We start from the raw sequence: 13,250 nt of genomic DNA on the forward strand, positions 1-13,250 counted from the left end.
CTTTATATGTGGAATGGGCATTTCCACAAAATTCATACTGATCTTGTCCCTAAATTGTTGAGATATATCATAAATTGGGCTACCTGTATCAAACAGTTGATCAATATTAATTTTAATGTAAGGACACACAAAACGTGAATCATCTTCTCTGTTGTCAGACACTTCATGCAAAAGTCATTTTCAATTTCATCAAATGCTACATCCACACTATCTTTGCTGGGTTTTATCAACTTTATGGGTATCATAGCATTACTTTGGTTACCCATGTTATTATCAATATGGTCCCAAACAAACTTCAAAAAGTTTTTACCTTTATTCTCTAGGCTCACAGATAATCCAACTTTACTGTTTGGATCATTACTCTGCACAACATTAATGAAAAACTATTTCGACTGGACTGTATTCCATGACTCTCATTCTGTTGCTGTAGTGTGCTTTGTCCTCTTAGCTTAAAATGTGGAATTTCATTTTGTGTGTGATGAGATGCCCAGTTTTGTGGTATGTACTAAAAATGACATTTATTTATACTCTGAATATTCTGTTTGATGATATATACTAGTCAATTCTAAACAAGTATGCAATGCACATAATGTTGGTAATGCAACATGGAGACAAAAGTTTGTTTCAATTTACAACCAAAACAATTAAAACTGTATGTTCTAATACATATCTCACTACTTTAAGAGTATCACACACACACACACACACACACACACACACACACACACACACACACACACACACCACTGACATCACTCCACTTATACTTCTTCACATATGTAATTTCATTTCCACAAATATTTTTGCTCTTTGCCAAGCTCACACCAACAGCTCTCTGGATAACTGACTGCCTGAAACAATAAAACCAAAGATGCAACAATGGAAACATTTGTTGCATGAAAGTTACAGTAAAACATATCACTGTGCCCTTGAAAAAAGATAGTGGACCTGCTCAGTGTGCATATTTTATCTATTCCTCAATTCTATAATGCTATTATATATTAGCATATTTTTCATCTCTTTCTTAAATATGCCTCACGTTTTGATATTCTTAATTTCTCCAAGCAATGGAAAAAGTTATTTGAGATTTATATTAACCTATCTTCCTATTATAGGGCTTGCTATGTACTTCTCTGCGAAAATCATTCCTACTTCTAGTTTCATAATTGTGAGCTTGGCTGTGAGGCTGAAAATATCCTATGTGATTTAACCCCTTGACCTTGCTGTATGAGTTGGGTTAAGGATCCATTGAGGCACTGCTGGCATGCTCTATAAGCTGGACTTGGGAAGGGCCATTGCCTCTCCATATCTGCTCCCCAAACTGAGTTCATGTTGCCTGGCAATGCTGCACTGCATATCTACAAATGGCACTTTGTCCTGCAGTTGGTAACATTTGGGAGGGTCTACAAAATGTATTTAGTGTTGTGTATCAGCTGCAGGGTTGCACTAATGGATGTCACTAGTGTTTCTGTTGCATGAAACAATTATTTTGTCAGTAAGTAGACACATTGTTCATACAAAAGTAAGTGTGTTGCACTGTGCATCATCCTCATCTTTTCATGTTGAAGACTTTGAAGATTATTAAATGAATGTGGTAATGAATATTTTTGTGACATCTTTTTTTAAAGAAGTAGAAAAGACAGTTATAATAAGAACTTTAATGGCAATGATAATGAGAACTGTAATGACAGTGATACAGAAACCTCTTGTGACTAAGGTAGCATAGAAGAAGTGCTAATAACTGATGATGTTTCTACAAGAATTTTGTCTATTAACTGTAGTACAAATAGCAGTAAATTTCCATTTGCAGGGAAAGCAATCATACAAATTTATTTTGCAGAGCCTTCAAATACAGTTAAAATTTTATTTTTTTAAATTTTTTATTTATTATTTTTTTTAATGAGAGGTTGTTTGCAGTGGTGACTAAGGAGACAGAAAAGTAAACTGGACAGTTAAGAAGTCAAATATGGACATACTGTGTAACAAAACAGGTGAACTCCCCCCCCCCCCCCCCCTCAACCCATCCACCCCCATCCCACCACCCACCCCCGGTATGTTTTCTTCCCCCAATAGTTTTACTTATTTATTTTTTGTAAATATCTTTGATTTTAACATTTATATGACAAAGTGCACTCTACCAGGAATCTTGAATATTAACTCAGGACTTAATCAACTTTACTTTATTATCTGGTACATTAATTTAGTTAATTAGGAGCCATTCATGTGACTAGTTTACCTAAAAGCCTTGCTAATTACAAATACTAGTAATTTCAAATTTTTTAAATCAATATTCCTTTCAGATAAAGTGTATTAAAATTTGTATAAATAAGTGAAGCATCAAGGTAGCTAATGCTGGAAATATGCTAGAAATTTTACACTCATTTATTTTCAGAGTAATTAACATTCTTATCTAAAAAAAATTGTTACTGAAGTAGAAACCTGTATTTTGACAAACTAGAGAGCATAATCCAACAACAAGTATCATTTTATTTTAAAGTCCTTAGTCAAACAAATCTTATTCCATTGTTCAGTTATTCAGATATAGAAATCTTTAATTGTTATTTGTAAAAAAACAACAGTGGCTGAATGCAGTGCTAATTACTATAATATTATAAAAGGAAGGCTCCTGGGAGCCATTTGAAATAGTCTGTAGCAGTGTATAACCTGAGCAAGACCTGTGTCCAAAATTATCGAACAATGTACTGGAGGCAAATTAGCACTAGTTACAGTTCATAAAATGTGCTGGGTTTTACCTAAATTTTACATCCAAAAGATCTTTCTGTACCTCAGTGATTGTTTTCAGTGATTGACTGTAAACTTAGTAAACTTGCAGTTAATCTCGAGAAATGTGTTAATCCTCAATAATGCGTTCTGTGAAGTGTGACAATAGTAGTGAATTGTGAACTGTTATTTCCAAATCATGCTTACTGTGCACATAATTTTCATTCTGATATGACTATCTACTTGAAATGACAGCATTTAAGGTAATTAATCAGTTACTGTGTTAACTGTATGTCTGCCACATGTAAATTTCTGTCACTTCAGTGTTAGGTTACTGCAATTGGACAGTTGTCATTGTTATAGGACATCAATCAAGAGTAGTATCTGGCTTACCCATTAACTGTGTGTAAATAGTAGTAAATGAGGCTCAGTCTCGCCATCGACAGTAGGTTAATTAACAAAAAAGTGCAGTTAAAGTATTTGGACTGAAAACCTGGTGCAGACCAACATCATTTAAAATTGCCTGCTTGAGACAATCAATTTTCAGCCAAATTTGACAGAGTCGCAGTTACGGAGGGCACATTTGTGGGGGTAAATATGGCAACACTTCAACTGAAACAATGACTGTATCAGCACAGATAGGTACCAACAATCAATGAAGAACTGTATTCTTTGTTTGCAATGTTATTTTTAGAAGGCCTAATTCAGTATTGTGATTCTGAGATGTATTACTCAAGGAATGAAATTTTTTAGGTATCGATTTTATAGAAAGTAATGCCAGTAAGTAGATTTAGACCTTCATTAATCTTTCTTTATTTTAATGACAATAGTTTTTATTTGAAAGAAGGTGGTGTCCATGTTAAATTATACAAAATGAAAACTGTTATTGACTATCTGCAGAAAAAGATTTGAAGTGTTGTGTACTCCCAAACAAGAATAATTTATTGATAAGTCCCTTCTAATGACGTAAGGCTGACTCTCTATGAAACAGTATATACCTATGAAATGTGCTTATTTTGGGATCAAATCATTTTGCTTGTGCAGAGCAAATAATGGCTATTTATGTCACTACAGTATAGTGCATTTGAGCCACAAAATAGTGAATATTTTCTGACATCTAAAGTTGTTTCATCTTGAAGGTTATTTTGCCAAGAGGTATAATGTTTCTGCTGGCAAATTTTACAGAAGTCCATAGTTCTTTGATTTTCTCGTCTCCAAAAACACTAACAGCATTGGCACAGCCATGACTAGAGACCAGATTATATGCATCACAAAAACCTTAAAATATGCATGCAAATATGCATGTAAAATGTTTAAAAATGCATGAAATGTGCCAAAATATGCAAGATCAAATAATAAAAAATCATGGTAGTTAATGCATGCATTATATCTCAAAGTCAAACCTGTGCATAACAGTTATGAGGGAGAGCACCAGCCACATGAAAAATCAGTACATTTGGAATACTGATGTCACTTTCTGAATACTTTCTGGTAGAGGTTAGGAAGGGGGCCATTCTGGGATTATTTTCTAAAAATTTGCAAAATGGGTACGCATACCATGTTTGAAGAACTGTTCCTTCTTTGCTATTGTTGCTGGTAATAAGTGGATTTGATGCAAATGAGTCACAGCAAAACAATCAATATGTATGGGAGCAACTTTGAGATATATCACAAGCAGAGGGGCATGCTCAAAAACTCTGTAATATTTTATTTAAACAACAATATACAATCATGAATATATTTGAAAGCATTAACTTTTAATTAACACTATTGGACCAAAGCATCATTTACAATTTATTTTACATTTTTCTACTATTGTAAACTTAAATGACCAAGTAGTGTTTCAAATGTGCCATAGTAAGACTATGTCTTTGATCACTCAAAACATTTTTACAAGCAGAAAAGGACCATTCTACATCAACTGAGGTAGCTATGTTGGTGTTTATTGTTTCTGGTAAAAGTTCACCTGTCCCATTAATAAGACTATCAATTTGGCACAAGGGTTCAAAGCCTGGGTTATTGTTTAAAATCCTTTTTCAAACTTTTCTTTACATTTACTTGGGAATACTTCTGGCAAGGAGGAGTTCACTAGAACAATTTTATTCATTAATTGCATAGATTCATTCAAGGCCCAACCTTGAGTTTCAAGCTTTCTAATACTTACAGGTATATGGGAAAAATGAGTGCTAATCACAGCATTGTCTTTTTTAATACTAGAATCAATTAAAATTTAATTGCACTGGCAAAGTGCCAAAGCCTCTCCATTATCAAAGTTGTTTACTACCTCTCTAATGGTCTCAAAATGTTCATTGTAAAATAACACATCTTCAACCAACACACCCCAATGAATCACCACTGGTTCAGGAGATAAAGGCACATTTGGTAGTTTTTCTTTGTAGGTCTTGATGTGAGCAGGAGCCTTTGTTGAATGAAATAAGTTTATTTACATTCACAAATGTGGAACATACTTCTTCAGCAAGGTGATGTACTCCATGAGCAAAGCATGTTACATGACTAAATTTGGGATAAAATTCATGGAGGGCTTTTCCTGCTTTGATTATATAGAGAGCAGTATCTAAAATAATCACAAACACCTTTTAATCTGCAGAAGATTCTGGAAATATTTTATTCACAAACCTGGCAATTGTGGAATGATTTACTTTTTCAAGTTCTTTGCAGGCCACTAAATACGAAGAAGAAGGCTCTTCTTTTAAAGCACTGATAATTAAATTTGCAGTATAATGGCCACAAGTTTCTGTAGTTTCATCAACTGAAAACCAGATAATGCTGTCCTTGAGTTCATTGTGTATTTCTTCCAAAACATTTTTGGTATGTAATTTTTATGCAATGTTGATTCATCTGGTATATTTTGATTTAAGCAATATTTGTTGCAGGAAGTCTTTGAGGATAGGGTTTGTACATTTGTGAAGAGGAATATTGCTTGCTATGAACTCTTGACATAGATACATGTTACTTTGACTTTTTTGGTTACCTTTGGACAAATCCCTTCTACTGCAATTTGCTGTTGTCAGAAGTTGTTGTCATTTCTTCTGCATTCCTGTGATATGAAGACTTGTGTTGACATTGTGGTCTGTTTGAAACTTTTTTTTTTTTTGCATGAAATGTTTTTCTTGCAAACTTGACAATATAAAACGTTTCCATCACATGTAAATGTTCCAGGATGGTCAGCTACCAATGAAACAATGTTTCTTTTTTTGGGCAGCATGGCACACAACACATTACACACTACACATTGTAAAAACGTTCAACTGTGTACAAGTAAATAGAGAGCTAAACTGAAACAATGGACAGGCAAATAAAAAGCTTGCATAATTCAATTTAATTGTTGCGAACATGTACGGTATGACAGAAGAGAGAATTAACTGGGGGTGCGGGTGCAGGAGCATTGACTCTATCTACCTATTACTGTTCCCCTTCTGTAATGATTTTGCTAGGCAGTAGCCACTCGGTTAGCGGCTGCATGCAGTTCTATGTTACGGTCAATCTGTGAGACATCAAAACTAGTTTGAGCTAGAGACCACCCATCTAAATTTTTAAAATATTGTAAACATAGAGCGTAAATATGCATTGTCACTAGACATTAGTTAAAATATGCAATAACCAGTGAAGAGGAACTAAATATGCAAATGCATAAGCAACATGCAAATGCATATAATCAAGTCTCTAGTCATGACTAACAGTTAGAAAACACCAGCTGCTTTGAGGGAGACAAAACTCAGTAAAGTTAAGTCTTTTTACAGAGGGAAAATGATGGTGATTCAATGCAGAGACAAGAAAGACAGTCACAAGCTTTCGAATATTTACCATGATGAACTAAAATAAGCAGAGGTGAAATTGCCAGAAGGTATCCTCTGTGAGAATGACAGATGCCATGGCACTGACTTAGCTGACCAGTACATCACAAATGATACAGCAACAAGGAAATGTCTCCAAAAATACTACACAAAACAATTTCCTTCTCTGATTGATGTTGCAGCTCTAAATTCATATTTGTTACACAAGAAACTCAGTGGCAAATTCGAGGGACTTGATTTCCAAATTCAGATTATTGGAATTTTACTTGAAAAATACAGTTAATTTTTGAATTCTTCCTTTTTACAAAGAAAAATGGTTCACCCTTGCCAAGAACCAGTCCTAACACAATTGGGGAGAGGGCACTTTCCTAAGCATATTCCTTCTGCTGAGAAGAAATAGGTGCTGAACAGGAACAGTCAAGTGTCCTGCAACAAAAAAGACATTAATGAAAAGAAAATGAGAAGAGAAAGATATGTTTATTGTGAAGAATGCTATGTTTCACTATGTGAAATACCTTGTTTTGAACTGTACCATATGAGAAGTAACTTCTAAATAAATATTGTACAAAAATCTCCTTTAATAAAATCTTTCCTGGTATTAGCAAAATAAATGAGAAGCAATTTGTTTATTTTCATAATAAATACTGCTGGTGTCAAAAATACAGTTGTAGCAACTACTTGGTTTGAAAAAAATGTGCCAGAACATGTCAGATTATGCCACACTGCAAGAAAGATCCATGAGGAATGGAAATAATTGTATAGGTGGGGACAGATAGTGGGGTGTGCAAATCCCTGTGACAGCAGTGTCACAGTGGCAAGTAATACCACAACAATGGTCACAAATCAGTGCAAGAAACAGCCCAGTCAAGGAGTTAAGGCAACACACACATTCATATAATCTCTTTCATAATCCTTATTCATTGTTTTAGAATTTTAAATGATTGTTTTACAAAACTCACATTTCCCCAGGATGTCACACCACACTGTGCATTGTAAGCACATAATACTGTTTAAAAAGTCATAATAGTTTTTATTCAACCTTTTTATCAGTATTTCAACAAATTTTCTCATCTTAAATGTTCATCTAACCAAACTTCTTTGTTTAAGATCATAGTTCAAAGCCACCAGCACTTAATTCTAGGATAGCACTGTGTCTGGATTTTATTCTTAGGCCTCTCTAAGTTCACTCACACCCCTTTCTTCTCATTTACAATCACAGAATCATCTCTAAACCATCTTCCTGCTCCTTCTGTTGTCAAAGAGACATTCTGCAGTAAATCTGCTTCTTATACGATTTCTAGTATAACATGCAAATAAAAATGTCTGTGCTGGTAACAAGTAGTACATAAATCATTTATAAAAATAAGCAATAACATAAGCCCTAACACAGAGCATTGAGCTACTCCATAACTTACTTTCTCTATCCTTAAAAGTAACTATTACTTTCATAACAAATTTTATCACCTGTTGCCTACCAGAAAGATATGATTTAATCCAGTTAAAGGCAACTTCACAGAAGTGCTAATAAGATATTAGAAGTACAGCTGTATAAAAGAAAATCAGGAAAAAGCAGTAACATACCTAGTACAAGTAAGGATAAGGTATGCTTGTTGTGAATAAAAAAAAATAATAAAAATGTATGGCACATAATGAAAAATATAGTAGAACTGGCAGAAAATGTACACATGTAACGTAAATGTCTCATTACAAAGTTTTATTTTGGCAGGATTTATGAAAATACTGTTACTTCATTGGTGAAAGGTGAAATTGTTACATGTCTTTGCTATCAAAGAACTTTTTTATGTACTATTGGTCTCGTATGATGAATGTTACCTGTTTAGATTTTTAAAAAATAACAAGTCTATTGTAATATGACTTTGGACATTCTATTTCCCTTCTTCTTCTTATTCTTCTTTGTTTTGTTTTGGAGGAGTCTTTGTTAACTAATTAATGGAATTCCACTTTTGTTGAAACTGGAATTAATAAAATATTGTAATTCTTTTCCTGGTTCAGACTAATGAATCTGCATTTAGACATCAAGATTCCAGCACCCTGAAACCACCAGATCAGTGTGAAGTTAACAGACATGGTGGAGGTCTGAACTGCCCTATATGCAGCTACACAGCTCAGACTCAAGATGAGCTGGACTCCCATGTAGCCTGCTGTAACATCAGCAGCTCTGTGTCAGAAACGCCAGGCCATGACATTATTGAGCATGACAAGATATATACAAAGGTTGACACAAATCAGGTACATCGACTTGGCCACATCATTTCTCAGGGGTTTGATCCTGAGGTTTCTTGGAGTTGTACCTCATGTCACCTGAATTTTCAAAGGTGAGGCATAATTAGAATCTTATTTTCCTCTTTTAGAGCGTATTCTGAGAAAATCACAATAGCATATCAGAGATCTGTTTGGATGAAGAACATATCTTTTTTAATTATTATCTTCTTTTCTGTCTGTGCTAGAACATGCAGTAGAAAAAGTTTCTTGCAAATGAAGGCTACACAACTAACACACTGGTAAACTTCCATAGTCATAATGTCCAAGCATGAACAGCAGTTAAATTGAGATATTCACACTCAAGTACACTACATGGCAGAATGAATAACACATTTAATATGGGCACAGTAAAATATTAATGGTGAAAAATCTGACTCTATATCTGAATTTCCAGCATGCATGACTGCCATACAAATAACTCAAGTTTGATCCTTGGTATTGCCAGACAGTTCTCTTAGTAAGAGGGTTTTGTGCATGTGGTGTATTCACAGACTTGGGAACAACAACCACTGAGCTGCACGAAGAAGAGGCAGTAGTTCCATATCTAAAACTTACATTAGTAACCAAGAGTGCAATTTTCTGATTGTATGTTCCCCCCCTCCTACCCACACTCCTTTACCATCTGCAGATGCTTAGACAGATGATGAAATAGCAATTGCTGAACAGCCATATGTCATATGAGGCTGACAAAATGCCATAGTTCAGTTCAGTCGAGAAATGTTGACCATATAATGAGCATGGAGCAATAGAAAGGCATATGAACAACAACTTGAACATGATGAGATTCAGAGCAGACAGACACACACATAAATATGAAGGTGTGGCTTGTGACACATCTATTGGTAGACTGAATATCGGTTTTCGCACTTCTGATTTATCATAGTACTAGCTGAGTATTCAGTATTGCCTGGGTATGTATTCCAACACTGTTAGTCCATTTCCCCCTTCCTCCTCTATACATCTCCTCCCATCCCCCCCTCCCCCCCTCTCTATCCAGCTCATCCTCTTTTCTCTCTCTGTCCATTTCCTGCTCTTCTCTCTCTGTACACCTCTTCCTCCCTCTATCTGAGTCCATCTCCTCCTTCTGTCTCTTTGCCCATCTCTTCCTTCACACCTTCTTTCTACAACTTATCACCCCCATCCCAATAACACACTGGTGGTTTTTACTCCCACAGTATTTCATTCCAGATAGTAAGATACCAAGATTGCTTGAAATCGGCCAAGAGGTTTAGGAGGAGGTCTTTAACCATGGCTTTGACAGAGTATGCACATGTAAAACATATCTCACATATATTTAACACATTTCACACATATTTGTACATACATTTCGTCTATATCTATAGTGAATATTGCTCTGCAGTTCAATTTTCACACAGCTCAATCTGTATGATGTCATATATTCTGAACAATGTTTTGTACAAAGATATAATTTTGTAGATATGTTCAGTGGTGTATTTGGATACTGTCTGTGAAATTTTTTGTGAATAGTGTTAATGGTAAAGATATAATAAATTAAAACATCATGCTTCATGCAGCACTATTTAATACATTTCAATGTTTATGAAATCATATCTCTTGACCTATGAGTCGTGCAATGATATAATTTTGTAGGTGCACTTAGCAGTACATTAGGATACTATCTGTGAAATTTTTTGTGAATAGAGTTAGTAGCACAGAAATAATAAATTTCAACAACATGCACGATGTGGCAGTTTTTCACAGATATCTTTATTTATGACATAAACTATGATATGTAGGTGGTTCTTACTCCCAAAGCAGTTGTTGTGACAGTAAGGAATGTATGTACCAAGTATGGTTGAAATTGCTCCAGGGGTGTAGGAAGAGATGTGGAACATATGCACATACATTTTTATGATATATATGGATCTAGTTTCTAGTTCACTACTTAATTTATGATAAACTTTTAATATTGAAAAACCTCTCATTTCATGACTTATAATTCTTTTAGCCTGTGCAAAGTTAAAGTATTTCTTAAAGTTAATTTAATGTGAGATGTCTAAGCATATGGACAAATGATATCTTATGATAATTCCAGCTCTGAACGTCTGCGTGAACACAGGGAAACTTGTCATGCAACACTATGGCTTTGTGATCTCTGTGGCCGAGGATTTTCTACTTCTGAAGAACTAAGTGATCACCATAATCTAATGCATGTACAAAGTTTACAGCGTAATTCTCGGCCAAATGTCTTTCGCAACAGGTTAGTTGCTGGTGTTATGTCACAGTAATAATTTTCAGGTATTTTGATGCTTTGCCTTCACTAAGGCATGTCTATCATGCAGATGGTATTAATTCAAAATACAGTTTATACATCTATAAAAATCCACAGCTCACAAATGGAATCAAAACATACTGTCAGAGGAAGAGAGCTATACATAGCATTCAACATTTCAAATAATTCTGACAAGCTAAGGATTATTATGAAATTTTAGCTTAGATAATCAGGAAATTAAAAAAAAATTGTATAAAGTTTGAAATTAACATCTCCTATGATAAAATCAAAGCAGTTTGGAGTTGGTAAAAAGAGATACAGGAGCTCTTACCCTCTAACAGTGGCAAAAACATTGTTCTCAACATTAATAATTGACATATAGTGGACGGCAAGAAAATAGTTGAAATGTATAACAATATTGAGAATATTGTTACATTCTGTCCTGGATCTTCCATTGTTTGAAGTATATAACAATTGCTTTTTAACTATCACCTCTCAAATAGATTGCAGCAGTTTCTTAGGTGAAGCCACAGGGTTCCCAGTACCCTACAGTCAGGTAGGTGGAACCCCAATAATCATTAAAGGAATAATAAAAATCATTGGTTCTTTGCAGTGTAAAAATTCTGCAGGTATAGATAATATCTCCAATAAACTATTGAAAGCTGGCTATTATGAAATAAGCAAGGCAGATCTCATATATGCCATGGATGCTTGCACCAGGGAGTGTTCCTGGAGAAAATGAAGTGTACTATGGTCCAGTGGTTCCCAGCCTTGGGTAGGTGCCCTGAGGATAAATGATGTTTTCTGGGGAGGAGGTGGAGAGGGTAAAAACAGGTAGGGTTCAATAACAGTTCAGTAACAGAGGGAGAAGGAGGGCGAGGGGGCAGAAGGCATATGCAGTGGGTTTTAGGGGTGTATGTGCAGATAATGTGAACATTGGTGCCTTAATATATTCACAATTCTGTGTGTTAGTTATTTTTTCTCTGCATCCAAGAATGTTCCTGCAAACACATCCCAAACCTTACAACCTAAAGTTTTCTGCACAGTCTTAACTGCATGATTAAGTGGAATATATCTGTCAGTATAGGCTTATCATTTTGTGTCTAAATTTCCACACTTTTACATCTGATCTTCTGTCCAGGGGAAAATAACATTAGTGGTTTCTGTTGCTTCATTTACTTGTAGGCATTAACCAACCTACAAAGATACTGTTCCCAACAATAAAAATATCTGCACTTTTATATCTAATACCGCTAACATCCTGTGTGTGTGTGTGTGTGTGTGTGTGTGTGTGTGTGTGTGTGTGTGTATGTGTGACTACTCTATCAGATTAATAACTTTTAGATGGGTAACTAATTTGAAAAGTTTCATGTGACTACCCTATCAGATTAATAACTTTTAGATGGGTAACTAATTTGAAAATTTTCATATATGAGCATTAATGTATGACATGACCTGGCGCAGGCTAGAGGAAATGTGTTAATGACATCATTTGAAATTCGCACACAGTTAGCAATCACAACTAAGTACCCAGCCTCTTGCTTGGGAAGTTATTGGATTGCTCATTGTTCTTCTTTCTGTAGTTAGTCATTCACTTGCCAACCACGTTCGCAGTACATGAAGTGAATACATTGTTGCTGCCACCAGTTTCACCATGTTTTCAATGTATTTCATACTGATAGATGAGAAATAGAAGCAAGTGAGTGAATTTTTTTCTATTCACATGGCAGCTATTGATTAAGAAACAGTTGATTTGTAGCACTGTCTTGTGAAATTGAGGAAGTCTGGTGTGAGGAAAATCCTTACGGAAATCTATGAAATGTATGTTTTACATTATGATTATTATAAAAAGAAAAAAATATTCACTATCATCATAGCATTTTTAATGGCTTTGTTTGTGATTAAGGCTCCAACAAATTTAACATCTGATCATGCCTCAAAATACTAAACACACTTTGACATCATGCCACTGTTTGCACATCCCATTTTATCACAAATCTCATGCTCATCAATCTGCCTCCTGAACAAATCTGATCCAGACATGTAGCCCATGACAGCACTCCTCCTGTAATCGTAGTGTGCAGTAATTCATTGTTCAGGCTTTATTACCGCAATTCTTTGTAGCACGCATTGTAGCATACTTTACTGCCCTATTACAGAAGTGATCATCTCGTAATTTACCTTTGTGTCAAGGAAAG

General features: G+C 35.0%; 1 protein-coding gene across 1 annotated transcript in view; it reads left to right on the forward strand.

Annotated features, from left to right (window-relative positions):
• LOC126467022 (uncharacterized) overlaps positions 1-11,083 on the forward strand; it is a 40,008-nt gene extending 28,925 nt beyond the window's left edge. The window contains exons 5-6 of the mRNA XM_050096434.1: positions 8,550-8,872; positions 10,876-11,083. Of these exons, the coding sequence (XP_049952391.1) occupies positions 8,550-8,872; positions 10,876-11,068 (516 nt within the window). The 3' untranslated portion in view covers positions 11,069-11,083. The remainder of the gene's footprint in view (positions 1-8,549; positions 8,873-10,875) is intronic.
• The last annotated feature ends 2,167 nt before the right edge of the window (positions 11,084-13,250 follow it).

This window comes from Schistocerca serialis, chromosome 1 (genome assembly GCF_023864345.2).
Source record: "Schistocerca serialis cubense isolate TAMUIC-IGC-003099 chromosome 1, iqSchSeri2.2, whole genome shotgun sequence".
Lineage (NCBI taxonomy): Eukaryota > Metazoa > Arthropoda > Insecta > Orthoptera > Acrididae > Schistocerca > Schistocerca serialis.